Source organism: Saccopteryx bilineata, chromosome 1 (genome assembly GCF_036850765.1).
Source record: "Saccopteryx bilineata isolate mSacBil1 chromosome 1, mSacBil1_pri_phased_curated, whole genome shotgun sequence".
NCBI classification, from domain to species: domain Eukaryota; kingdom Metazoa; phylum Chordata; class Mammalia; order Chiroptera; family Emballonuridae; genus Saccopteryx; species Saccopteryx bilineata.
The window spans coordinates 241,146,026-241,172,798 of record NC_089490.1 but is presented as its reverse complement, the minus strand read 5'-3'; the positions used below and the strand labels follow the sequence as shown (position 1 = coordinate 241,172,798).

The following is a 26,773-nucleotide window of genomic DNA, read 5'->3' as shown; positions in this document are numbered from 1 at the left end:
TTCCCAGCAGTGTCTGGGTGAACCAGTTTTTCCCTAACATTACATTAGCTGTTAAGTCACTTCAGGTGTTTGTTTAACAGGATTGTAAGTCCTGGTTGTAGTCCATGTGACCCTTGTGCACTGTTATTTACCATGTGTTTGCCTAACCAGTCCTGCCAACTTGAACATGACCTCTTCTATCTGTGGTTGGTTTTTCATTTTACTTAAAAGATGAGGACTTTGAGGGATGGACATACAAGTGACTTCTGAACTCACATCAGGCTGACCACAGACCCTAGAGCAGTCTGTTGCTCTTTGACAAGGGTGCTGCTACGGCTGCACAGGCATGGCTCTGGTTCACGTTCTGCGCCCTGTCTTTTTGTCTGGTTGCCCATGTCATTCGCAGCCAGGTCTTGTGGGAAGAAGGAAGGTGGACTTAGGTAACACATCTGAATGCATCTCAGAGGATAAAGCATCACTCAGACATGCCAACTGGTTATTACATGTCAGCTTGTTGCTTTCCTTGACTCCCTTTTATAGTGGTGGCCAGATTTGTGATAGAAAAACACGAAATCTTTTTTTTTTTTTTTTTTGCATTTTTCTGAAGCTGGAAACAGGGAGACAGTCAGACAGACTCCCGCATGCGCCCGACCAGGATCCACCCGGCACGCCCACCAGGGGGCGACGCTCTTCCCACCAGGGGGCGATGCTCTGCCCATCCTGGGCGTCGCCATGTTGCGACCAGAGCCACTCTAGCGCCTGGGGCAGAGGCCACAGAGCCATCCCCAGCGCCCGGGCCATCTTTGCTCCAATGGAGCCTTGGCTGCGGGAGGGGAAGAGAGAGACAGAGAGGAAGGCGCGGCGGAGGGGTGGAGAAGCAAATGGGCGCTTCTCCTGTGTGCCCTGGCTGGGAATCGAACCCGGGTCCTCCGCACGCTAGGCCGACGCTCTACCGCTGAGCCAACCGGCCAGGGCAAAACACGAAATCTTAATCGTTCGTTTGTCTTAGTATTAAATTCCTTTTGGAAAACAATGCTCATGTTTGAAATGCCTGGAACCAGTTGTGGAACATAATGGAAACAATTGTTCCTCAGGGCGCCATCCTGGGATTCCTTTCACTTAGCTTATCTGGTCAGATTGGTCATCAGCAGTTTGTGTCTGGCTGCATTTCTCTTCCTTATGGTTTTGTTTCCAGATGGTTCCCACAGAGCTGGTTGAGAAAGAATTTTGGCGACTGGTAAGCACTATTGAGGAGGACGTCACAGTCGAGTATGGAGCCGACATCGCCTCGAAGGAGTTTGGCAGTGGCTTCCCCGTGCGGGATGGGAAGGTGAAACTTTCTCCTGAGGAAGAGGTAGGCGCAGCTGTGAGGCCTCCTGCACATTGAGGGGACCTGGTAGTTGGACATGTCCTCGGTGTAATAGGTACAAAATTGGGTTAGTAGCAGCCTTACTGCAAAAATAGATGTAGCTTGGAATTCAAGTTATTGATTCAATTTCCATTTGGTTGGCTTGAAGTGATTCATGATTACTTTCAGAAAATGCTTAATTATCAGGTTTTTAACAATTTCAAGAAACGTGGAAAGAACCCACCTGTGATGATGTGGGTCATCACTCCCTTGGCCTTCAGATTCTCTAACATTGATGTCCCCTGCTGAAGGAATCTGAGGGACTGGGACCACACTTGCTTATCTTTGAACTTTAGGGTTTAAGTCCTTTATTTTCCACACTAGTAAACTCCTAGGAAGGTTTCTTTTTCTGTCCTAGTAAGAAGTGAGATGTTTTTGGGGTATACTTCTCTGAAAGCTAACACATACATAGAAAAGTATGTAATAATATGTGCACACCTTGAGGAGTTTCCACACACTGTAGCACACCTGTGCACTCAAATTCCCCTGAAAGCTCCTCTTGTGTCGCCTCTCCTTCATGACCTCCCCTGGCTCAGGACGGCACTCCCACCCCATCCCCAGCAGCACTGTCCTGACTTCAGCATCGTAGATTAGGCTGCCTATTTTTTTAAACTTTATATAAACTGCACTTATATTGTCTATACTCTTCTATAGTCAAGTAAAAAAGGGTCAGATACAAAAATACATGCTGTATTGAGTCCATTTCTATACATCGTAAGATGGCAAAAGTAATTGGTGGTCTCCAGGACGTGAGCATAGTGGCATCTCCCTCCCTTTTCCCTCCTCCCTCCCACCTGCCCCAACAATTGCATTTTTATTTTATTTTATTTTATTTTTTTGTATTTTTCTGAAGCTGGAAACGGGGAGAGACAGTCAGACAGACTCCCACATGCGCCCGACCGGGATCCACCTGGCATGCCCACCAGGGGGCGATGCTCTGCCCCTCTGGGGCGTCGCTCTGTTGCGACCAGAGCCACTCTAGCGCCTGGGGCAGAGGCCAAGGAGCCATCCCCAGCGCCTGGGCCATCGTTGCTCCAGTGGAGCCTTGGCTGCAGGAGGGGAAGAGAGAGACAGAGGAAGGAGAGGGGGAGGGGTGGAGAAGCAGATGGGCGCTTCTCCTGTGTGCCCTGGCCGGGAAACGAACCCTGGACTTCTGCACGCCAGGCCGACACTCGACCACGGAGCCAACCGGCCAGGGCAACAATTGCATTTTGAAGGAGACTTTATTTTCACCCATCTTTTTGAAATAATTCTAAAATGTTATGATATAGCTAAACCTTTATACTTTTTCAATCTCCCGTGTTTTTAGGAATATCTTGACAGTGGCTGGAATTTGAACAATATGCCAGTGATGGAGCAGTCTGTCCTTGCTCACATCACCGCTGACATCTGTGGCATGAAACTTCCCTGGTTGTACGTGGGGATGTGCTTCTCGTCGTTCTGCTGGCACATTGAAGACCACTGGAGCTATTCTATCAACTACCTGCACTGGTGAGACGGCCCCAATAACCGAGGAGTAGTATTGAAGCTGGGTTGGAAACCTTCCATGTCAGATGTGTCTTAACTTGGACGTATTTCTTAACTGTGTAAAGAATGGTGGCCAATTTTTTTTCTTAAGGTTTTTCAGTACTGTTGGAACAGGCATCCTAATAAGTTAAGACAGCAGTTCTTAAGTATTCTTAAGAAATCCATAAACTACCTGAAATTGCACACACACTGTTTTTACGTATAACATGTATCTGGGGAGAGGGAGACAGCGTTTATCCAGTTGTTACAGAAGTCCTTTTCACAGAAAGAGGAAAGCACTGAGCCTTGGTTTTACTGTGGATATATCCCCTGGGTGGAAGTGGTAGCCTAGTACCTTTTGGGAGAGGAGTAGAATGTTGGTATCTTGGAGTCCTCTGGGTTTTTGGGACCTCCCACTGCTGTGTGTTGTGCTGAATTTTGGCCTTTTTAACTTTTAAACTCTTCAATCAAAGCCTTTTTTTTAAGAGGGAGAGAGACTAGAAGGGAGAGATATAAGACATACCAACTCTTAGTTGTGTCACTTTAGTTGCTCATTGATTGCTTTTCACACATGCCTTGACCAGGTGGCTCCAGCTGAGCCAGAGACCCCTTGCTCAAGCCAGTGACCATGGAGTCATGTCTATGATTCCATACTGAAGCCAGCAGCCCCGTGCTCAAACTGGTGCTCCCATGCTCAAGGTGGCAACGTTGGGGTTTCAAACCTGGGTCCTCAACATCCCAGGTTGATGCTCTGTCCACTGTGCCATCACTGGCCAGGCTAATCAAAGACATTTTTTCACATCTTTTTATCCCTATTTCTTTTCTTTTCTAAGCACAAAAATATTTGAAGATCTGTAACTCAAATCCCAACACCATGAATTTGAGTATGTAGCACAAGAAAGAGGGAATTGTCACGTATGTGTAGGGTGTCTCTGTTCTGTTTACTTGGGCAGTTGCTCCCAGCTGTAAAATGAGGATTACATTTACCATACATCACAGTATGTTACAGGTTAATTGATTGGCAACTTAAGGTGCTTTGAATAATAAGAACTCTTCAGAAATGCTAATTTTTATTAGCTTTTGATTTTGCCACTGCTGTCTGGACAAGGGAAAAGGAAGGTGGAGTCTCACTATTCTTTGTCAGTCACTTTAGGAACTTGTGGTAACCACATAGCTAACCTGATGTCTGATATCCTTAAAATTCTAGGTATCTCTATTTTCTAAAGGATTGGACAGAAGTGGGAGGGAGGAGAGGGACCTCAGATGGGAAATCCCACATGTATACTCTGTGCATGAGGTGGAGTGCTGACCTGTTTCTTCAGTGTGGATGTTCCCTTGTGGGTGCTCTCTGAGCAGGCAGGAGAGTGTGAGCTGGTGGGCTCTTTTGTTATGTTGATGTTGCTGGTTGATTTTGTGAGTGTGATTTGAAGAAACTAGTGAAATTTCATTTTGCATTTCTTTTTGATTGATTTATTTTTATAATCTATTTCCAGGGGTGAGCCAAAAACCTGGTATGGAGTCCCAGGGTATGCCGCCGAGCAGTTGGAGAATGTCATGAAGAAACTGGCTCCAGAGCTCTTTGTGTCCCAGCCAGACCTCCTCCACCAGCTGGTGACCATCATGAACCCCAACACCCTGATGACTCACGAAGTGCCTGTAAGTTCTCAGTCTCGGGACTCACTTTTTACAAGGTTGACTTAGTTATGGTTTCCATAGTGTAACTTGACAGTAGAAACTGCTGTTAGGTGTGATTTGGTATTGTATTGCATGGGGGCTCTCAGACACTGTAGAAGCTAATTTGTTGCAGCTAATAACTAGATTGCTAAGCAATTTTACTTCACGAGTCACGAGTGCAGTGCTTTCTTTTCGTGTCCAGTCCTGTTTTCAGTCCATTCACAGGTCATGCCACCATCACCAGTTAATGCGCTCTAAACTGTGATGTTTGTTCATAACTCCTTCCTTCACTGCAGCAAAACAAAAATCATAAAAATACATGTTATTTGTCAGTATAAACTATTGTAAAATGTCTAGGTTCTGTGCTAGTTAGATCTAAACTCTTAATTATCAGAATTTCTTCATGCTTGACCTGGTTTAAAAAGTAATTTATTGAGGCACTCTCCCTCTCAGGAGCACACCCCTCCCTGCCTTACCCTTCTCTTATACCCCACCCCCATGTTACCTTTGCCTTTCTCTCTCCTAAGCTCTAGGTGCCCTCCCTTGGCCTCTGAAACTTATTTTCTGAGCCCACGTAGCCCAGCTGACTCACTTCTATCTATAATTTTCTAAATAACTTTTCTCTTATAATTTGAGAAAAAAATTATTGAACCTACATGATCGTAATTTGGAATGATGAACTGAAATGTTACGTGGATCTTGGTTACCTTACAGCTTCACCCCTAATTAAGCTTTTATTATTATATTTTCTTTTAGCAAGAGAGAAGGGGAGAGGGAGAGAGACAGGAAAAGAGAGAGATGAGAAGCATCAATTTGTAGTTGAGGCACTTTATTCATTAATTTTTTTCATGTACCTTTACCAGGGGGTGGGGGGCTCCTCCTGAGCCAGTGACCACTTGCTCAAGCCAGTGACCCCATGCTCAAGCTGGTGTGCCTGCACTTAAGCCGAATGAACCCATGTTCAAGGCAGTGACCTCAGGGTTTCGAACCTGGGACCTCAGCATCCCAGATAACAGTCTATCCACTGTACCACCACTGGTCAGGCTAACCTTTATTTGTTTCAAATTTTTTTTAATTGATATTTTTTTCTGAGAGAGAGGCAGGGGTTGGGGGGAAGACAGGAAGGGAAAGAGAAAGGGAGGAGAGAGAGTGAGAAACATCAACTTGTAGTAGCATCACTTTAGTTCATTGATTGCTTCTTTGTAAACCCCTTGACTTGGATGGGGGGCCTTAGACCAAGCCAGTGACCCCTTGCTCAAGGCAGCGACCTTGGGCTCAAGCCAGTGACTTAGCATCATGTCGCTGACATCACACTGAAGCTGGCAACTTGAGGTTTCAAACTGGGGATCTCAGCATTCTGGGTTGATGCTTTCTTTATCCACTGCACCACCACAGGTCAGACTCTCTGGCTCACTTTTAACTGGTGGGAAGCTACCCCTTCTGGAGAGTCATCTGATAGTCTGTGTTTAGATTGTCTTTTGTGAGAATGTCATTAAAAATCTCCAATTTCACCTCCCTAGGTTTACCGGACTAACCAGTGTGCTGGGGAATTTGTGATTACGTTTCCACGAGCCTACCACAGTGGTTTCAATCAAGGCTTTAATTTTGCTGAGGCTGTTAACTTCTGCACTGTTGACTGGGTATGGAATATGACTTAGTGAACCTTTCTTGCAGAGCCGTAAGAAATGTTTTACAGACTGTTATGTGCATAGTTGCATAAATCTATTGCCACTCAAAAAGCTAGTCTACTAATTGTTGACCAGCATGAGCTATGCCACTTGGACCATATTGTAAATCTAACCTGTGTTAATAAAGCATCTTCTTGGTTCATTTGACATTTTATTTATTTTAGCAAAACTTAATGAAGAGGAGTCTTGATTTACATTTTGCTGAAGCTCATATCTCATTACACACAGATTGATGACAGTTCCAGTGTTAAAACTGTTCCTTATTCAGCACCAACTTCACTTGTCCACAACACAGTGATTTTTAATGGCACACTTGGTTTTAGTTACTTTGTAAAGTAGGATTTTTATGTTAGTATTCTTTTCATTTACCTAAAAAGAAGTGTTTAGTTCGAGTGTATGATATTAAATCTAATGAACTACAGCCCTGTCTGGGCATCTCAGTTGGTTATAGTGTCATCCTGATATGCTAAGGTTATATCTTTGATCCCTGGTTGGGGCACCCAATTAATGCATAAATAAGTGGAACAACAAATTGATATTTCTTTCTCTTTTCTCACCTCTCCCTAAAATATACATTTTTAAAAATCTAATGAATTATAACATCTTTTTCTGAATAATAATACTTACTATCTGTGTCTGTGATTATTTTCTTGTAGTTTTGTAGCATTATTCCCTAAAGTAGGTTAACTATGCCCAGCTCAGCACAGTTGTTTCAGAAAATGTGTAAATTTGTATCTCCAATGAGAGTCTACATTGTCACGGGCAGTAATGTTAATACATTGGATTTGTGAAACCACTTTTCAATTAAGGCACCTACTATGCCATATCTTAGAAATGCAAAGATTTTAAAAGATCTAAGGCCTCTCAGAGGCCGATATTTGAGTTGATATATGATGTTTGAACTGGAATGTGGTCTTTAGTAGTTTTATAATGAAGGTCAGAAGCCTCTGGAAATAAGGAGGAGGAAGATGGTCATGTGTTTGCCTGTCTTTCCCCACAGCTGCCTTTAGGCCGACAGTGTGTGGAGCATTACCGCCTGCTCCACCGCTACTGCGTGTTTTCCCACGACGAGATGATCTGCAAGATGGCTTCAAAGGCTGATGTTCTAGATGTTGTAGTGGCTTCCACTGTTCAGAAGGACATGGCCATCATGATTGAGGACGAGAAAGCTTTACGAGAAACTGTCCGTCAATTGGTAAGGTTTCTGGAATCCCAATGTTGTGTTACTGGGTGTTACTTAGTGAAGTATTTACATCTTTGGTGAAGTGTCTGTTCAGATGATTTTGCCCCACCCTCTTTATTTTTTAATTTATTTATTTTTGTATGTGTGACAGAGACAGAGAGAGGGATAGATAAAGACAGGAAGGGAGAGAGATGAGAAGCATCAATTCTTTGCTGCCAGCACCTTAGTTGTTCATTGCTTGCTTTCTCATATGTGCCTTGATCAGGGGGCTACAGCAGAGCGAATGACCCCTTGCTCAAGCCAGCAACCATGGGGTCATGTTTATGATCCCATGCTCAAGCCAGCAACATTGGGCTCAAGCCAGCGACCCCGTGTTCGAGCTGGATGAGCCTGCGTTCAAACCAGTGATCTTGGGATTTCAAAACTGGGTTCTCTTGAGTCCTAGTCTGACACTTTGTTCACTGTGCTATACCACCTGGTTAGGTCCAACACCACTTGAAAAGACTGTCCTGTTACACTGAATTGCCCTGGCACCTTTGTTGGAAATCAACTCACCGCATCTGTGCGGGTCTGTTTCTACTCTTTTCTATTCTATTAATCTGCATTTGTCCTCTTGCTAATATTATATGGCCTTGATTACTATAATTTCTTAATAAGTCTTGAAATGAGGTAGTGTATGTCTTCCAGTTTTGTTCTTTTTGAACATTGTTATTTTAGTTCCTTTTCTGTATAAAATTTAGAATTAGCTTATTGATTTCTGCCCAAAGCCTGTTGGGATTTTGATTGAGACTGTGTTAAATGTATGGATAGTTTGGGGGAGAAGAACTGGTATCTTAACAATATTGTGTCTTTTTACTCATGGGCATAGTATGTCTTCCATTATGTGTAGGTCTTGATTTCTTTCCGTATTTTTTAGATTGTGGCATAATAGGTTTTTTGTTTTTTTGTAGGTTTTTTTTTTTTTTGCAGCTTACAGCTTAAATGTATTTTCTTGGATTTATAATTATGTATTTCATGTGTTTGGTACTTATGTGCCTTTTTAGATAGAATCCAAGAATGTTGGCTTCCTGGAGCCTGTAATGAATCAGCAACAGTTTACTTTCCTTCTCCGATATTTTGCAGTTGGGACAAATGCCCAGAGGGTTTAAGTGCCTTTCCAAGGTCTTCCATAACAATGGTAGTTCATTTTTGGAACTTGGAGATTTTACAATTTTTCTCCAGGTGTAGAAATTTACAAATTACAGATGGATGAACTATAAGATTCATTTTCAACTAAAATCTATAGAATTGGTCCTTGATCTCATTTTAAACAAAAATTTCAGCCATCTCTGTTGCAAACTTCTTTTTAATGGTCAAATTCAGGTTAAAACTAAAATTCATTTTTAGTGTTTTACTCCTCTTTTTTGTTGGTCTGTTTGTTGGTCAACAGGAAATGAAATGATCAAAAGTTTAAAACAATAAAAGAGTGAAACAAAAGAGTTTGATGGGCCATGAACTGACTATTCTTTTGTGTGTATGTGACAGACAGAGAGAGGGATAGGTAGGGACACATAGGAAGGGAGAGAGATGAGAAACCTCAATTCTTTGTTGCGTCTCCTTAGTCTCCTTAGTTGTTCATTGATTGCTTTCTCCTATGTGCCTTGACGGGGGGGGAGGGGGAGGCTGCAGCAGAGCGAGTGACCCCTTGCTCAAGCCAGTGACCATGGGATCATGTCTATGATCCCATGCTCAAGCCACCGACCGTGAATTCAAGCTGGTGAGTTCATGCTCAAGCCGGATAAGCCTGCGTTCAAGCCGATGACCTCGGGGTTTTGAACTTGGGTCCTCCGCATCCCAGCCCAATGCTCTATTCACTGCCCCACCACCTGTCAGGCTGAACTGACCTTATTCTGAAGGTTGGTTTGGATCCAGGTCCAGATCAGGAGGAAAGGTGATAAAACTTGTATCTCTTACTGACAGAAGGTAAGAGGGTCTAGATGTCAGGTGGCCATTGCAGTGGAAATTTACTGGTTCAAGACTTCATTTGTTGTGACATTTTTAATTTAGAAATTCTTTATAATGACTTGAGCTTCCATTACATAGATTGTCCCACCTTTTCTGATAGTGGCATCCCTTCAGATAACATTTTTCATGTCAAGGACTCTCTGGCCACTGCGCTTCTTCCCAGTCTCACCAGGCCCTTCATGATTGTCTTGCCACCTCTTCTTTGTTTTTTCTTGTGTCGTCCTCTCTGGGGCTCTCCAGCAGCATGACTCTGAAGTAAAGTGTATGTACTTCCTTTGCTCTGATCTAGACCCAGAGCATATATATGGACAAGACCACTTTGGAGTAAACAGCTGATATCTGTTCTTACCCTGTTAATCACTGCCTTTATACTCACATCAAAATGGCCAAACACAAGGATCCAGACTTGTCTAAAGATGGGTCCTCAGTAGACAGGTGAAGATAATTAACTCAGATGTTGGCCAGGTCATTGTTGCTTTGCATTCCACACAGTTTTAATCCTGCATTCCCTGCTTTGATAAGCCTTTTTTACTTTTAATTGATTTGATGAGAGAGACAAACAAAGGGAGATGGGGAAGAGAGATGAGAAGTGTGAAACCTTTAGTTGAGGCACTTCAGTTGTTTATTGATTGTTTCTCCTACGTGTCTTTTTTTTTTTCCTTAATTTTAGTGAGAGGAGACAGGCTCCTGCATGCCCCTTGACCAAGATCTACCTGGCAAGCCCACTAGGGGGTGATGCTCTGCCGATCTGGGGTCCTTGCTCTGTTACAACTGAGGCCTTTTTTTAGTGTGCCCGAGGCCAGCTCACTGTAATCAAGCCATGGCTGCAAGAGGGGAGGAGAAGAGAGTGAGAGAGAGTGAAGTGAGAGTGAGAGGGCTGGAAAAGCAGATGGGCGCTTCTCCTGTTTTCCCTTGGCTGGGAATTGAACCTGGGACTTCCACATGCTGGGCCAGTGTTCTGCCACTGACCTAACTGGCCAGGGCCTCTACTACGTGTCTTCACCATGGGGCCTCAAGCTGAGCCAGTGACTCCTTGCTCAAGCCAGCGACCTTGGGATCATGTCTGATCCCACGCTCAAGTTGGCAAGGCTGCGCTCAAACTAGTAACCTAAGGGTTTTTTTGTTTTGTTTTGTTTTTTACAGAGACAGAGAAGGAGTCAGAGGGATAGACAGGGACAGACAGACAGAAACGGAGAGATGAGAGGCATCAATCATTAGTTTTTCATTGCGCATTGCAACGCCTTAATTGTTCATTGATTGCCTTCTCATACGTGCCTTGACCGCGGGCCTTCAGCAGACCGAGTAACCCTTTGCTTGAGCCAGCGACCTTGGGCTCAAACTGGTGAGCTTTTTGCTCAAACCAGATGAGCCCTCGCTCAAGCTGGCGACCTCAGGGTCTCGAACCTGGGTCTTCTGCATCCGAGTCCGACTCTCTATCCACTGTGCCACCGCCCAGTCAGGCAACCTAAGGATTGTTTTTTGTATTTTTTGTTTTTCCTGAAGTTGGAAATGGGGAGGCAGTCAGACAGACTCCCGCATGCGCCCAACCGGGATCCACCCGGCATGCCCACCAGGGGATGATGCTCTGCCCATCTTGGGGCGTCACTCTGCCACAATCAGAGCCATTCTAGCACCTGAGGCAGAGGCCACAGAGCCATCCTCAGCACTCGGGCCAACTTTGCTCCAATGGAGCCTTGGCTGCGGGAGGGGAAGAGAGAGACAGAGAGGAAGGTGGGGGGTTGGAGAGGCAGATGGGCGCTTCTCCTGTGTGCGCTGGCCGGGAATCGAACCTGGGACTCCTGCACACCAGGCTGACGCTCTACCACTGAGCCAACCGGCCAGGGCCAACCTAAGAGTTTTGAACCAGCGACCTCAGCACCCCAATCAACGCTCTATCCATTGTGCCCCCACTGGTTAGGCTATCTTTTATTTTTTGTAGTATTGATTTTAGTGATAGGAAGGTAGGGAAATAGAGTCAAGAACATCAAGCTATTCCTGTATATGCCCTGATCAAACCGACAACCTCTGTGCTTCAGGACAGTGATCTAACTAACTGTGCTGTCTATCCAGATATTTTTTTAAAAATTTAACTATTGCATGTTTGTCTTAGGGCCTGGTAGATTCCATTGTCTTTTGTGGCCTCTAAAGTACACTTTATTCTAGGGAGTAATTGACTCGGAAAGAATGGATTTTGAGCTCTTGCCAGATGATGAGCGTCAGTGTATAAAATGCAAAACCACATGCTTCATGTCTGCCATCTCCTGTGCTTGTAAACCTGGCCTGCTGGTTTGCCTGCATCACGTGCAAGAACTGTGTACCTGTTCTCCTTATAAATATAAACTGCGGTGAGTAAGAAGAGTGGTGTTATTCCCCTGTGGACAATACTAAGTTCTTGAGACTTGTTTGGAGGTTCTAGTAGGGGAGCGCAGCTACTCATATACCCTTGACCGAAGAACGGTCCTCTCTAGTGGGGAAGGTCGTCCTCTTCGACCGAGCGCGCAGCTTCGGGAGGGACGCACATGGAGCGGTGAGGGAGGAAGGGGACACCCGCCTAGCCAGCCAGATCAGCCGAATCAACCCTGGCGATCAATGGGGTGACAGATGTCGCAGCCAGATCGCCCTTACATCCGACAATACTAAGTTCTTAAAGAAAACTCATTGACATCCCTGTTCCAGGGCTGAAATATTGAATGTGAAAACATCTGATTTTCTCCAAACCCACATGCCTGTTTCCAGATATAGATACACGCTGGATGACCTCTATCCCATGATGAATGCATTGAAACTTCGAGCTGAATCTTACAATGAATGGGCCTTGAATGTGAATGAAGCTTTGGAGGCAAAGATCAACAAGAAGAGAAGTATGTGTTACAGAAAATAGGACGTGGTGATTGGCGAATGGGGACTGATTATGATGAAGGACGACTTTGTCCTGGTTAGCCCTCTGTGCACTAGCAGGGAGAGTTTAAACACAAGGGTGGATGAGGCAGAGACTTGAACATCCAAGTGAAGTCTTGATTAGAGGTATTTGCAAAATCATGTATTTAAAAAAGACTAAGCTGCCATGGCCAAATAGCTCAGTTGGTTAGAGCATCATCCCAAAGTTCAGAGGTTGCCGATTTGATCCCTGGCCAGGGCACCTACAGGAACAGATCTATGTTTCTGTCTCTGTTTCTTTCTTTCTCTCTCTCCTCCCCCCCTTCCTCTCTCACTAAAATCAATAAATAAAATTTTTTTAAAAGAAGGGACTAAGCTGTTAGGAAGCAGAATAACCTCTACATCTCTTTGTGTCAGAACCAGAAGCATTTCACATTTGATATGGAACCTTAGGGTGGAAAAGCCTTTTGATTTAGTGAGGACATTTATTACAGCTGAGACAGTGAAACAAGAACACAAGCCACAGGAGAGCCTAGGAGGGGCTGCTTTGGCTCTCTGAAGAAAGTCAGAGAAAAGGGACTTTGGAAACAGGTTTGGGGGCTTTAGCCTGGGATGAGCTGCCATTGCCCACTGCTCCCCTGGTTGCAAGTCTTGTGGGGTCCCTTAGAGCTTAGGAGATTCATGCCTAACAGGGAAGAAAGGCATGGGTGTGCTCCTGGGAAGGACGAGAGCACACCAAAACTTTACTTTTTAAAAAATATTTTATTTTGTTGATTTTAGTGAGAGACAAAAGGATAGAGAGATAAAGAGATAGAGTGATCTGATTGATCTGTTCCTGTATGTGCCCTAACTGGGGATCAGACTGGCAACCTCTGTTTCTGGATGATGCTCTACCCAACTGAGTTATCTGGTTAGGGCCCAAAACTTTTTAAGAGATCTCATGACAGAGGCAGCATGTCACTAAATTAGGGGTCTCTGAAGTGCTCGTTTACTACTTCTTGTTCTAAAATAAGTCTCCTGTCTCTTGTTATTACCTTTGAAAGCCATTGCTTCCCTCCCCATCTCTTTCAGAGTTTTCATTCATTCCTCTCTGTAGCATAACAGGTGACCGTGTCCTCACGTGTTTAGTGGGCAGCACAGTGCCACTGCCTGTGAGCACACTGGTATGCAGAGTAAGTGCAGGAGGGAGAGGTTCAAGCACAGTGAGAGCATGCCCTAGCTTTATTGAAAGCTGATGAGAGTAGGCTCTCTGCATTTCCTGCCAGTGGAAATCAATGAGATGGTCACAGGAAAGACGACCTTTTCTTTATTCCAGGCCTTGCCAGTTTTAAGGCTTTGATTGAAGAGTCTGAAATGAAGAAATTTCCAGACAATGATCTTTTGCGTCACCTTCGCTTAGTCACACAGGACGCAGAGAAGTGTGCCTCTGTTGCACAGCAGCTGCTCAACGGTAAAAGGCAAACCAGGTGTGTACTGGTGACTAAGTCGACATCTGTGGTGGTGAACTTGGGCTTTTCCTTCTGTCTTGCATCTGCAACCTGGAATCTGAGAATGGTACATGGACATGGACATGTTTCTCATGTGGCTTCCTCGGCCTTTGTCTTTGCAGATACCGATCTGGTGGAGGAAAATCCCCAAACCAGCTGACAGTGAGTGAGCTCCGGCAGTTTGTGACACAGCTATATGCCCTTCCGTGTGTCCTCAGTCAGACGCCGCTGCTGAAGGTAACTGCAGAGGACCTGGGAGAGGACTTGGTAGTCCTGCATTTTATAAATAAATTCAGCTGATGTGATTGTCTTCTTGCAAATGTTTTTAATGACACATTGAGTGGTGTGTGTCCACAAAGATGATAATAGGCCTACAGAGGAGAGAGAAAGTTGGGAATTTTTACCTTGAAAGTGACCACCAGCTACTCCTCGCAGTTGGTGTAGGGTCTTGTTTTAGTCACTTTTTCAGCTGTCAGTTGGCTTGTGTATTATATCATTTACTCATATTATTGCTGAAGTCCAGTGAGATGGAAAAGGGTCACATTGAATATGCATTGAAGATTCTAAGTGTGAAAGAAGCCATATACTAAAATTTCTGGGTTGATGCCACAACCTGTGGGTTTTTTTCTTTTTAAGGATCTTTTGAGTCGTGTAGAAGATTTCCAACAGCATAGCCAGAGGTTGCTCTCTGAGGAGATGCCTAGTGCTGCCGAGTTACAAGACTTGCTAGAGGTCAGCTTCGAATTTGACGTTGACCTTCCACAGCTGGCTGAGATGCGTGTCCGCTTGGAGCAGGCCCGTTGGCTAGAAGAGGTGCAGCAAGCTTGCCTAGATCCCAGCTCCCTCACTTTAGATGATATGAGACGTCTCATAGACCTGGGAGTGGGTCTAGCCCCCTATGCAGCAGTGGAGAAAGCAATGGCTCGGCTTCAGGAACTGCTCACAGTGTCAGAACACTGGGATGACAAAGCCAAGAGTCTCCTCAGAGCCAGGTGAGAAAGCAAGCTGGCCCCTCTCCCAATGGAAAGGTCGGGTGATATTTGCATCTTAGTGCGCAGAGTGCAGTGGTGAGCGTGCAGACTAGTCTACACAATGCTGAGTAGTTCGTGTGTCACTTTTATAGACCTCGGCACTCACTGAACAGCCTTGCCACAGCGGTTAAGGAGATTGAGGAGATCCCTGCTTATCTGCCCAGTGGTGCGGCTCTGAAAGACTCAGTCCAGAGAGCCAGAGACTGGCTTCAGGATGTGGAGACCCTGCAGGTCAGTTTAAAGAGAGGTCCCGAGTGTGTAAGTATGTCTATTAAGAGCAATAATGGAAAAATTGTGAAAGGTAAAATGCTGGATTTCACTGCATAGATTCAGTGTTTGGGTGGGCCAGATTATTAACTATTCAATCATATTTAGATGTCTTTACCCACCTATTATCCTGACCAGTTGGCACAAATATTTAAAGCTTTATGTAACAAATGACTGCTTGGTTGGCAGTCAGAGAAAGAGCTAAAAATGGAAGTGTGCCCTAGCCGGGTAGCTCAGTTGGAGCATCATCATGTTATGCCGAGGTTGCAGGTTTGATCCCTGGTCTGGGCATGTGTAGGTATCAACCTATGGGCTTTCTCAATTCTTATTAGTTTCCTGAATAATTTATTCTGAATTACTTCAATTCATTGGTGAGTGGGTTGGAGTAAAATATTATTTTGTTACTTTTAAGTAAGTCAGTATGTCTTTTGATTTATAAATATATGTTTATGTTGAATTGTTTTCAGGCCATCCATGGCAGCCAGAGTGACAAGTGGGTTTAAAGGTCAGAGTCAGAACAAAGGGGCCACAGTGCGTGTCCGGTCACAGGTGTTTTCTTGGGGCCCGGCACATACTAGACTCGGTGTTCAGTGAGAGAACACATCACTCCGTCCCCCGCTGTTGTCAGCTGGCAGGTTGTGTTGGTGTCTGTGTGAGACTTGTTCATGTTGTAGAGCAAGTCCAATCTCAGTTGGGCTTTTCCCGCTTTACATGCAAGTATTCTTTTTTCTAAGTTGCTCTAATTATTCTTATTAGGTTGGAGGACGTGTGCCCGTGTTAGACACACTGGTGGAACTTGTTACTCGGGGCCGCTATATCCCAGTGCATCTGAGTTCTCTACCAAGACTGGAGTCCCTGGTAGCCGAGGTCCAGGCTTGGAAAGAGTGTGCTGCTAATACATTCTTGATGAAGAACTCCCCGTACTCTCTCCTAGAGGTCAGTTGGTAGCAGCCGCCACACAACCTTAGGTCCCCAAGCTTGTTGAGACACATAGTTCCTCACATCCCAGGCAGCATCACTGACCCATCTCTGTCCTGTGAGTGACTCTTTTCAGTAGAACCAGGGAGATCTTCTAAGCTTCTAGTCAGATAGGTTTTGACTGTGTTGAGGACACACTGAGGGTGGCATTCAGGGTCTAAGGAAGGACTTTTTTTAATGGAAGATCCTCCTCAGTCTGTGTTGAGATTGAACTTCTCACCACTTGCATTTGGCAAGCCTGTCAGTGGTCTCCTACTGTCACAGAGCTCTCATTGCACTTGTATTTTTGTAAGCTGACGCCAGTTGTGTATTATGACTGGAGTCAAAGTCAGTGCTTTGTGAGTTGTGCTTCTTCCTTTCTTCCTTTGCGGAGGAGACTGCTCAGGGCAGCATGTTCTAAGGGAATGTCAGGCAGTAAGAGATGGGTGTCGCCCAGTGCTCGGGCTCTGCCACAGGGCTTTCTGGTTCCACACCTGAAACCTGTGTACCTGTGCTTGTGTTGTGCCCCACGTTAGGTGCTGTGTCCTCGCTGTGATGTCGGCCTTTTGGGATCAAAGAGGAAGCAGAGAAAGTTGAAGGAGCCCTTGCCCAGTGCGAGGAAGAGAAGCAGCAGGCTGGAGAGTCTGAGCGACCTGGAGAGGGCCTTGGCCGAGAGCAAGGAGCCGGCTGCGGCGGTGCGTAAGCTTCTCTCTTCTCTCTGCTGTCAGGTGGGCAGTCCCCAGCTCTCATGTACGGGAGTACTGGGAAGGCAAGCAGAAGAATAATATTAAAAGTATTGTTTCACCAAAAAGACTTCCTGACAGGTGTTGAAAGTTAATATTCTCCACGGAAGACATTCAGACACAGGCGCAGCAGATTGAGGGAGGGCTTCCCAGCTCCGGTCTGGTCAGTGCCTGTGGGTCTGGGTGCTGACGACCTCACATGAAAGATGCTCCCGAGAGTGTGCTGGCCCCTGGCCTGCGTGTAGTAAACATGGCCGATTCACAGAGGACCCGTCTTCAGGAGGAAGCAGTCCCTAGCCAGTGTCCACTGAGCGAAGTGTCGGGACAAAGGGAGATAGCTGTGTGATCTCGATGCTTTAATTTTTTTTATTGAGCTATAAATGGCCCGTAGCATTGTGTTAATTTTGGGTGTGCAGAGTAACAACTTGATGAATATATTGTGAAATAATCATCTCTCACCACACATATTAGACTTTTTCTTCTTATGAGAACTTTTAAGATCTCCTTGTTCTCTTAGCACCTTGGAAATAGTGCAGTATCGTTAACTCTGGTCACCACCCTGTGCGTCTGTCCCAGGACTGAGTTTATAGCTGTCCCTTCTGACCGACCCTGCACCCATGTATTCTCTCCCCCTGCCTCTCGCAACCACGTCTTGTCTCCATATTTGTGAATTTGGGATTTTTTTTTAAGATTCCCTATATAAGTAAGATTATACTAGTCTTTCTCTGACTCATGTCACTTAGCAGATGCCCTCATGGCCCATCCATGTTGTCATAATAGCAGGGGTTTTTCTTTTTATTTCTGAGTAACATTCCATTGTATATGTAACCACATTTTTTTTTTTCATTTTTCTGAAGCTTGGAAACAGGGAGAGACAGTCAGACAGACTCCCGCATGCGCCCGACCGGGATCCACCTGGCACGCCCACCAGGGGCTACGCTCTGCCCACCAGGGGGCGATGCTCTGCCCATCCTGGGCATCGCCATGTTGCGACCAGAGCCACTCTAGCGCCTGGGGCAGAGGCCACAGAGCCATCCCCAGCGCCCGGGCCATCTTTGCTCCAATGGAGCCTTGGCTGCGGGAGGGGAAGAGAGAGACAGAGAGGGAAAGCGCGGCGGAGGGGTGGAGAAGCAAATGGGCGCTTCTCCTGTGTGCCCTGGCCGGGAATCGAACCCGGGTCTTCCGCACGCTAGGCCGACGCTCTACCGCTGAGCCAACCAGCCAGGGCCTAACCACATTTTTTTTGTAACGAGATACCCTTCTTTATATTTAAAGATTTTGTTTTATTTATTTTGCGATGGCATGGGAGTGGGAAGTATTATCAACTCATCATCGATTCACTGTAGTCGTTCATTGCTTACTTGTTGCTTGTCGTGTGTACCTTGACTGAGCAAGTCCTTCTAGGGTTTCAAACCAGCGACCTCAGCATTCCAGGTTGGCGCTGTATCCACTGTTTCACTACAGGCAATGCATCACATTTTCTTTATACACTCATCCATCGTGGGCACTTAGGTTGTTCCCATGTCTTGGCTGTTGTAAGTCAGGCTGCTGGGAACATGGGGATGCAGATATCTCTTTGAGTTTGTGTTTCATTTCCTTCGGATAAATACCTAGAAGTAGAATTGCTGGATCAGCTATCATAGTTTTATTTTTAATGTTTTGAGGAATCTTCATAGTGTTCTCCAGTGGCTGCACCCGCAATGCACGGGGGTCTCTTGTCTCCACATTCTCGCCAGCACTTGGTATTTCTTGGGTTTGGTAACAGCCATTCTGACAGGTGTGAGGTGATAACCTCATTGTGGTTCTGAGTTGTATTTTCCTGATGATGAGTGATGCTTAGTATCTTTTCATGTACCTGTTGGCCACCTGTATGCTTGTCTTTGGGAAAATGTCTTGAAATTCTCTGCTCATTTTTATTCAGATTGTTTAGTGTTTTGATGTTTTGTTGTATGAGTTCTTTTTTTTATTTTTATATTTTATTATTATTTTTTTACAGAGACAGAATCAGAGTGAGGGATAGACAGGGACAGACAGGAACGGAGAGATGAGAAGCATCAAACATTAGGAGTTTTTTTGTTGCTTATTGTAACACCTTAGTTGTTCATTGATTGCTTTCTCATATGTGCCTTGACCATGGGCCTTCAGCAGACTGAGTAACCCCTTGCTTGAGCCAATGACCTTGGGTCCAAGCTGGTGAATTTTTGCTCAAACCAGATGAGTCTGCGCTCAAGCTGGCGACCTCAGGGTCTCGAACCTGGGTCCTCCGCATCCCAGTCCAATGCTCTATCCACTGCGCCACCGCCTGGTCAGGCTGTTGTATGAGTTCTTTATGAAATTTGGATCTTAACCCTTATCAGTTATATGAGTTGTCAGTATTTCCCCCCATTTGGCAGGTGCCTTTTCATTTTGTTGGTTTTCTTTGCAGTGCAGACGCTTTTTAGTTGGATGTAGTTCCTCCTAGATGCTTTTAATGGCATAAAGCATTGCCTATTCTAGTGTAGGAGCACAGCTGCTACCAGGACTGGAATGAACGGTGCCTTGGGCCAGGGCACCTTCTTCTCAGTCTTTTCCTTTGTCGCTGCATGACCTCTCGTGTGGTTGGCACGGGACAGCCTCAATTTATTTAAGAGTTTTGATGTAGCCTTTTAGGGAGTATTTGTACCGTCAGTTGGGTTCTAAGCAGGTTCTGCTGCTTGGGCATCTCCTGGCATCATATGGTCCTCCTTTCCACTGTCACATCAGTGGTTCATTTCTGTGAAGAAAGAAAGACACTGTTCTGAACTTTGCATACCGTGTATTCTAGCCAGTGAACCCTCCTTGAAGGACTTTTCTATTACTTGTTCGTTTCCAGGAGAACTCAGAGAGCTGTCCTTTGTTGTTCATTTCTAACCTATAGGAAGGTGCCTTGTTAACACTAACCCATATCTGCTGCCTGTACATAGTTTTTGTTTACAGAAATAAGTATTTTTACTATGCCAAAGGTTTGTTACCTGATTCACTTCTAGATCTTTGCATTTCTTTCCTAATCCCTCATACATACATTTTTTTTTCCATCCAAAAAGAAAAAAAAATGGAGAGTTGATTCTGGCATTAGACAGGGTGCCTCATCTGGTGAGTCATGATAGAGCAGACAGTGGGCAGATGTGACGATTAAGAATGGTTTTAGCCTGACCTGTGGTGGCACAGTGGATAAAGCATTGACCTGGAAATGCTGAGGCCGCCAGTTCGAAACCCTGGGCTTGCCTGGTCAAGGCACATATGGGAGTTGATGCTTCCAGCTCCTCCCCCCTTCTCTCTCTCTGTCTCTCTCCTCTCTCTCCCTCTCTGTCTCTCTCTCCTCTCTAAAAAAATGAATTAAAAAAAAAAAAAATTAAAAAAAAAAAAAAGAATGGTTTTAACTGTGACAAATTAACAGTAAAATTTTTTTCCCGTTGATTTGTAAAAGAGAGAAACAGAGGAAAAGAAAGAATGGGAGAAGAGATAGAGAAGCATCAACTCATTTTATTGTTCCGTTTAGAAGTGCACTCCTTGATTGCTTCTTGCCTTGACCGGGGGTTGAACTTGCGACGGCCAACAAAGGAACATTTTAAAGACTTGGGAATAGAACTGGAGAAAGGCATAGTTCTGTGGCCCATAGTTTTGTTTTTACAGGGGAAGGCTCAGCTTTTTACTAGTGCAGTGGTCCTGGAGAACAGTGGTCTAGCCTCAAGTTGAGGAAACTGCACGTTAAGTTGAGGGCGGTAGTGGCTTACTCTGACTTAACCAGTGCTTTGAGATAGCCACCTTGCCTGCCTGTGGTGGCACAGTGGATAATGCATCAACCTGGGATGCTGAGTTCGCCAGTTAGAAACCCTGGACTTACCCGGTCAAGACACATGCAACTACTACAAATTGATGCTTCCTCTCCCCCCACCCCCAAAATCAATAAATAAGATCTTAAAAAGAAAATTTAGACTCTGCTTATACTTTGGGCATGTAATAAGTAAGTCTGTGGTGCCTGAACTGACTTAGGTGCTGGATGCTTGGTCTGTTGATGTGAACGGCCTGCTGGACAGATTGTAAAGATCGTTCAGAAATGTGTTCAGTGTCACTAGCTTCTCAAGGAGAGGTGAGTCTGGTTTTGTGTCTTCAAGTCACTCCTGCAGGTTAAGCTTATCACTCTCCTGGGACATGGCTCTTGTTTAGATGGAGAGGAAAGGCCTGACCTGTGGTGGCACAGTGGATAAAACGTTGACCTGGAAATGCTGAGGTCGCCGGTTCGAAACCCTGGGCTTGCCTGGTCAAGGCACATATGGGAGTTGATGCTTCCAGCTCCTCCCCCCTGTCTCTCTCTCTCTCTCTCTCTCTTTCCTCTCTAAAATGAATAAATAAAATAAAAATTAAAAAAATTTAGATGGAGAGGAAAGACTTTACAGTGTGAGTATGCTGGCCACTTTCTGCAGAAGAGGAGCTTGCTTTTGTCTTTGCCCCAATTATGTAATTTTTCTCTGTTGTGCCTATGTGCACGTGCATGTGTGTGAAAAAGGTCTGGTACAGAGGTTTCTGTTGAAGCTTTTCATGAGGGATCCAGGGTCACTATCTATAGTTGCTGTGTCCAACACACATGCACAGCCTTAATGTGGGAGACCTTTGGAGATGAGGCCTATACTGTGTGGTGACTGCTCTAGAAACCTTTCTATCTGAAGCTGACAGAGAACCTCAGAAGTAGTACATGGAGAATGTGAAAGACTTGTGCCTTTAAGAGATGTAAATTTTCTAAAAGATAAATGATCACAAAGTTAGACTTTTAAAAATGGTGTATGTTGCACTGGCCAAATAGCTCAGTTGGTTAACTCAGTGTCCTGAGGCACAGAGGTTGCCAGTTTGATCTCGGTCAGGGCACATATGGGAACAAATTGATGTTCCTTTCTTTCTCTCTCTTTCTCTTCCTAACTCCTTAAAATCAATTTTTTTAAAAAGTAATGTAAGAATTGATGCTTCTCATCTCTTTCTTCCTTCCTGTCTCTCTGTCCCTGTCTGTCCCTCTCTCTGTCTCTGTCACACACACAAAAAAGTATATGTTAAGTAACTGCTGACATTGAGTGCCAGGCAGCCTGTGAGGAGGGCATTCTCTGCATGTTGTACATGTGGAACTTTAGCCACAGTGGACTGTGTCGCCAGATTCACTAAGGCTTGGCAGAGCCAGGGCCTGAGTGTAGAGTGTGCTCTGAGCCCAGGGGAAGCCTGAGTCTCTGACGCTGTCCTCGGTGTTGACTTCTTTTCAGATGGCAGCACTTGGGGAAGCTCGCCTGAGGGAAATGGAGGCCTTGCAGTCCCTCAGACTAACCAATGAGAGGAAGCTGCTGTCGCCTGTCTCCGATGTGGAGACGAAGGTCTGCGTGTGTCAGAAGGCTCCAGCTGCCCCAATGATCCAGTGTGAACTCTGCAGGGATGCCTTCCACACCAGCTGTGTGGCGGTCCCTGGTGTTCCACAGGGCCCCCGAATCTGGCTGTGTCCCCACTGTCAGAGGTCAGAGAAACCCCCTCTAGAAAAGATCCTACCCCTGCTGGCCTCCCTGCAGCGCATCCGCGTGCGCCTTCCAGAGGGGGACGCGCTGCGCTACATGATCGAAAGAACCGTGAGCTGGCAGCACAGAGCCCAGCACTTGCTGTCGTCAGGGAGCCTCACCTCCATGCAGGACCGCGTGGGCTCCGAGCTGTCGCACAGCAGGTGGCCAGTCTCAGCAGGACAGGTGTCAGAGACCAGCAAGGTGAGCCTGAACTTTCTCTGCCGACTTTGAAGTCTGCTTCGCTGTGTCCTTGTCCCCAACTGAGCTCAGGCGTTGCTGGTTCTGGTCCTCACTTCCTGTTTCATTGTTCACTTTGCATTAGTCCCCCTCTTTGCGGGTCCTTTGTTCCCATTGTGTGACTTTGGAGCAGATTTCATCTTTTCATGGGTACATAGAACTTTTCCGTTTCTGTGTATAAACCAAGATACATTTGTAATACATTTCTTTTTAGAAGTTTTGCTCAACTTTTTTTCCTGCTCCTCTCATGTAAGAGAAAAGGAAGTTGCTTTTTGTCTGTTAGTACCTGGAAGCATAGTTGCTTTCTTTTTGGACAGAGAGAGAGAGAGTCAGATAGGGACAGACAGACAGGAAGGGAGAGAGATGAGAAGCATTAGTTCTTCATTGTAGCTCCTTAGTGTTCAGTGATTGCTGCTTTCTTTTTGTTGTTGTTGTTGTTGTTGTTTGCAGAGACAGAGTCAGAGAGAGGGACAGACAGGGACCGAAGAGAGATGAGAAGCATCAGTTATCAGTTTTTCGTTGCGACACCTTAGTTCATGATTGCTTTCTCATGTGCCTTGACCATGGGCCTTCAGCAGACCAAGTAACCCTTTGCTCAAGCCAGCGACCTTGGGTCCAAGCTGGTGAGCTTTGCTCAAACCAAATGAGCCCACGCTCAAGCTGGCGACCTCGGGGTCTCGAACCTGGGTTCTCCGCATCCCAGGCCGACGCTCTATCCACTGAGCCACCGCCCGGTCAGGCAGTGATTGCTTTCTTATATGTGCCTTGACCAGGGGACTATAGCAGAGAGAGTGACCCCTTGCTCAAGCCAGTGACCTTGGGCTCAAGCCAGCAATCTTAGGCTTCAAGCTAGCAACCTTTGGGTGCAAGCCAGCAACCATGGGGTCATGTCTATGATCCCACACTCAAGCCAGCCACCCCTGGCTCAAGCTGGTGAGCCTCCGCTCAAGCCGGATGAGCCTGCGCTCAAGCAACCTCGGGAGTTTCGAACCTGGGTCCTCCACATCCCAGCCCGACGCTCTATCCACTGCACCACACTGCCTGGTCAGGCAGGTGTTTTTGTTTTGTTACATTTTTTTAAAAGAAAGCTAAGTACCTTTTTTATTTTCATTTTTAAAACTTCTGCGAGAGACGAAGGAAGGAAGGAAGGGGGAAGGAAGGGAGGAAGGGAAAGAGACAGACAGGAACATTGAACCATTCCTGCCTGTGCCCTGATCGGGGATCGAACTGGCAACTTCTGTGGTTAGAGACCATGCTCTAACCCAGTGGTCGGCAAATTCATTAGTCAACAGAGCCAAATATCAACAGTACAATGATTTAAATTTGAAAGCCAAATTTTTTAAACTTAAACTATATAGGTAGGTACATTGTTATTAACTTAATTAGGGTACTCTTAAGCTGGCCTTTGAGTCACACTTAAGGGGCCAAAGAGCCGCATGTGGCTCGTGAGCTGTGGTTTGCCGACCACTGCACAACCAGCCATGCTATCTGGCCAGGGCAGGAAAAACAGGTTTTGAAAGGTCCTAGCACTGCTGCCTCAGAGAAAAGATGTAGGTTTCATACCATCTGTGCTTTCTCTGTTCCTGGGTTGGGCTGAGCCTTCTGTGTTCTGTGGATACTGGCTGCAGGGAGGGATGAGGAGGCCAGAAAATAATGCCGCCAGGGACAGCGTTTCTTCTCGTTGTCAGGTTAGCGTGATGGCTCTCCAGCAGAGACATCACAGCTCCCTTTGTGACAGGGTATCAAGAAAATGTAACACTATTAGCATAAGCTACACCATTTTTGCCTTCTGAAACCACCATTTTGAAATTTTTGTTAAGTGCAAACTGAGCTAAACCGCAAGTTGTGTTGTCAGCAGTATGTTACAACATGTCAGGAACTTGTGCAGCAGGGACTTCCTGATAAGCTAACCACTGCCAGTTCTGCTTCTGTAACTAGCACTTGCACCTACTAAGCTTCCTTATCTAGACTTTGTAGTTTTTACCTTGATTAAACCCTAAACCCCAAGCTTTCGGGGCTACGTGATCTAGGTCTGTTTAACCCCTTACAGCCGCCGACTAATAAAACTACACTAGAACTCATCGGTTACTTTACAACACCTTGTGTTCATTAGAGTTGTCGTATGAGTTATGCGAGTTCACTGTTCAGGTTAGAGAGAAGGGCAGAAAATTAGTCTCTTGTCATAATCCTCATTTTTAAAATTTCTGTATAGGCTTTTGAAATACAGTGTGCCTGGCACTTAGCAAATGATCAGTTACATTCTTATTGCCTAGGTGAGTGGTGGCTATTTGGGCAGCCTATAGTAGAGATGTTTGTTTTCTCTATGCAAAGTTTTCGGAGTTCATTTTGATTAATAACGGGAAGGACACTGTTATTTTATTTACTAATTTGGGGTCAGAGGAGGGTTTCTCCTAGCTCCTTCCAGAAACACTGAAGAAGGTAAGGAAGGTGGTGTGAATGAAGTCTAGCAGTCCTGTTCCTCTGCTGGTTTACTGAGAGCATCCTGTCTGTGTTCACTGTGCTGTTATGTTCATCAGAAAAGGGTGTGTGACTTTTCTCAGGCAGAGAAAATGACTTAGTTCCCCCCTGGTTCTCTTCCCCTCTGAAATCAGTCCAGGTAACATCAGGAGGACAGAAGGCTGAGTTTGTGTGCCTTGATCTATCAGATCTGAGATGACAGGAGATGGCTTTCAGTTTAGGAAAGTCTAGTCTCTTTCTGGTTGCCTGCTACTTTCTTTGGACTGTTGGGATTAACTGTAACCCTGGCAGAGCCTTCCTCAACACTATTTCCTTCCCATAGGTGTCTCTGCCTTCTGGCACAGAGTCCTGTTCCTCACCTGGTCACTGGGACAACAGAACCTCGTATTTACACTTGCCCTTCTCCACGGGTCAGAGTTGCATTCCCCTCCATGGTTTGTATTTTATTATTACTATTTTGAGGGCTGGATGGCAACAAGTGATCTTGCAGTAGGTTTTTGTTATGGATGATCAGTATTATAACAAAGGAGGGTATCCTCAAATGTAGGAAATGGTTACCATGTATTTGCAAGGAAGAGAAGAATTCTATTTGAAGGTTTAGGTGTACAGAAAGTCTTTGTATCCATTGCCTTCAAGGGTGAAAGGGTTAAGCCTGTGCCAGGCATTTCCATCAGAGGCTAAGTCATAGGCTCTCTGGTTACTTTATTACTTAGGAGGTTTGTGGGGAATCCTAGAGATAAGCACCACCTGGAACCTGCCTCCTTTTCTGTCTGTACCTATAAATGTCCCCTCCGTGAATACTGCTTGAAGCTGCAACTGGAGTCTTTCCCTGGTCACACCAGCATATTGGCCCTATCCTGAGCTGTTCTATGCTTCTAATAAAAGCTGTTAGGGCTGAGGGATTCTCACCTGCATTAGAGTAAGTGAAGGGGAGGGCTCAGTGTAGACTTAGCACTTCCCTAGTCACCAGATGACTTAGGAAATCTGGTTGGGGCTCTGTTATAGTCACTGTGCTTTAGCACATTAAGTGAAACTAAACTTCAACTGAACATAATTCAAAAGCACAGGCTAGTATTGACATGAATGACGATCCTTCCACTGGTGTCCCAGTTCTGCATATATGTGCAGCACCCTGGTTGTCAGCATTGTGACTGGGTCTGCTCTGTGACAGGTGTGAGTTCAGAAGTGAACGAACTGCTGATGGAGGCACAGCTGCTCCAGGTCACACTTCCTGAAATTCAGGATCTTTACCGGACTTTACTTGTGAAGCCAAGTCCTGCTCAGCAAACTGACCGAGGCTCACCAGTCAGACCCAGCAGTGAGAAGGCGAGTATCTGGGAGGCTGCTGGGGAGGCAGAGGCGGGGGGACCATGCCATTTGGTGAATTTAGGTCTTTTATCCAGAAAAGGGTGCATATTACCTGGCTCAGAACCCCATTCTTCAGCAGTCAGTGGCAGGTAGTGGGCACCACTTTGGGCTCAAAGCCTGGATTTTGGTCCTGCTTTACAAGTCACTGAATTTCTTTCTTTTTAGCAAGGGGCTTCTCATCATTTCCACATAATAATTGCTAGAAGCAGGGTTTTGTTTGTTTCTGAAAGAGAAACATGATATGGATGGAAATGCAATTATAGTGGAAAGGCCTTTTGGAGTAAAACTTTCAAAAGTCACAGATACTCTTGGAGTTAACATTTAACAAATGCTTTAA

The 26,773-nt window shown here is 45.4% G+C and overlaps 1 protein-coding gene across 1 annotated transcript in view; it reads left to right on the top strand.

The window, feature by feature from the left end:
- Positions 1–26,773, top strand: part of KDM5B (lysine demethylase 5B) — a 71,097-nt gene that overhangs the window by 42,136 nt on the left and 2,188 nt on the right. The window contains exons 10-25 of the mRNA XM_066239520.1: positions 1,175–1,333; positions 2,697–2,878; positions 4,387–4,549; positions 6,088–6,207; positions 7,256–7,450; positions 11,606–11,787; positions 12,179–12,303; positions 13,635–13,785; positions 13,929–14,043; positions 14,443–14,798; positions 14,930–15,068; positions 15,861–16,040; positions 16,598–16,756; positions 22,069–22,554; positions 25,391–25,502; positions 26,240–26,394. Coding sequence (XP_066095617.1) covers positions 1,175–1,333; positions 2,697–2,878; positions 4,387–4,549; positions 6,088–6,207; positions 7,256–7,450; positions 11,606–11,787; positions 12,179–12,303; positions 13,635–13,785; positions 13,929–14,043; positions 14,443–14,798; positions 14,930–15,068; positions 15,861–16,040; positions 16,598–16,756; positions 22,069–22,554; positions 25,391–25,502; positions 26,240–26,394 — 2,979 coding nt within the window. The remainder of the gene's footprint in view (positions 1–1,174; positions 1,334–2,696; positions 2,879–4,386; positions 4,550–6,087; positions 6,208–7,255; positions 7,451–11,605; positions 11,788–12,178; positions 12,304–13,634; positions 13,786–13,928; positions 14,044–14,442; positions 14,799–14,929; positions 15,069–15,860; positions 16,041–16,597; positions 16,757–22,068; positions 22,555–25,390; positions 25,503–26,239; positions 26,395–26,773) is intronic.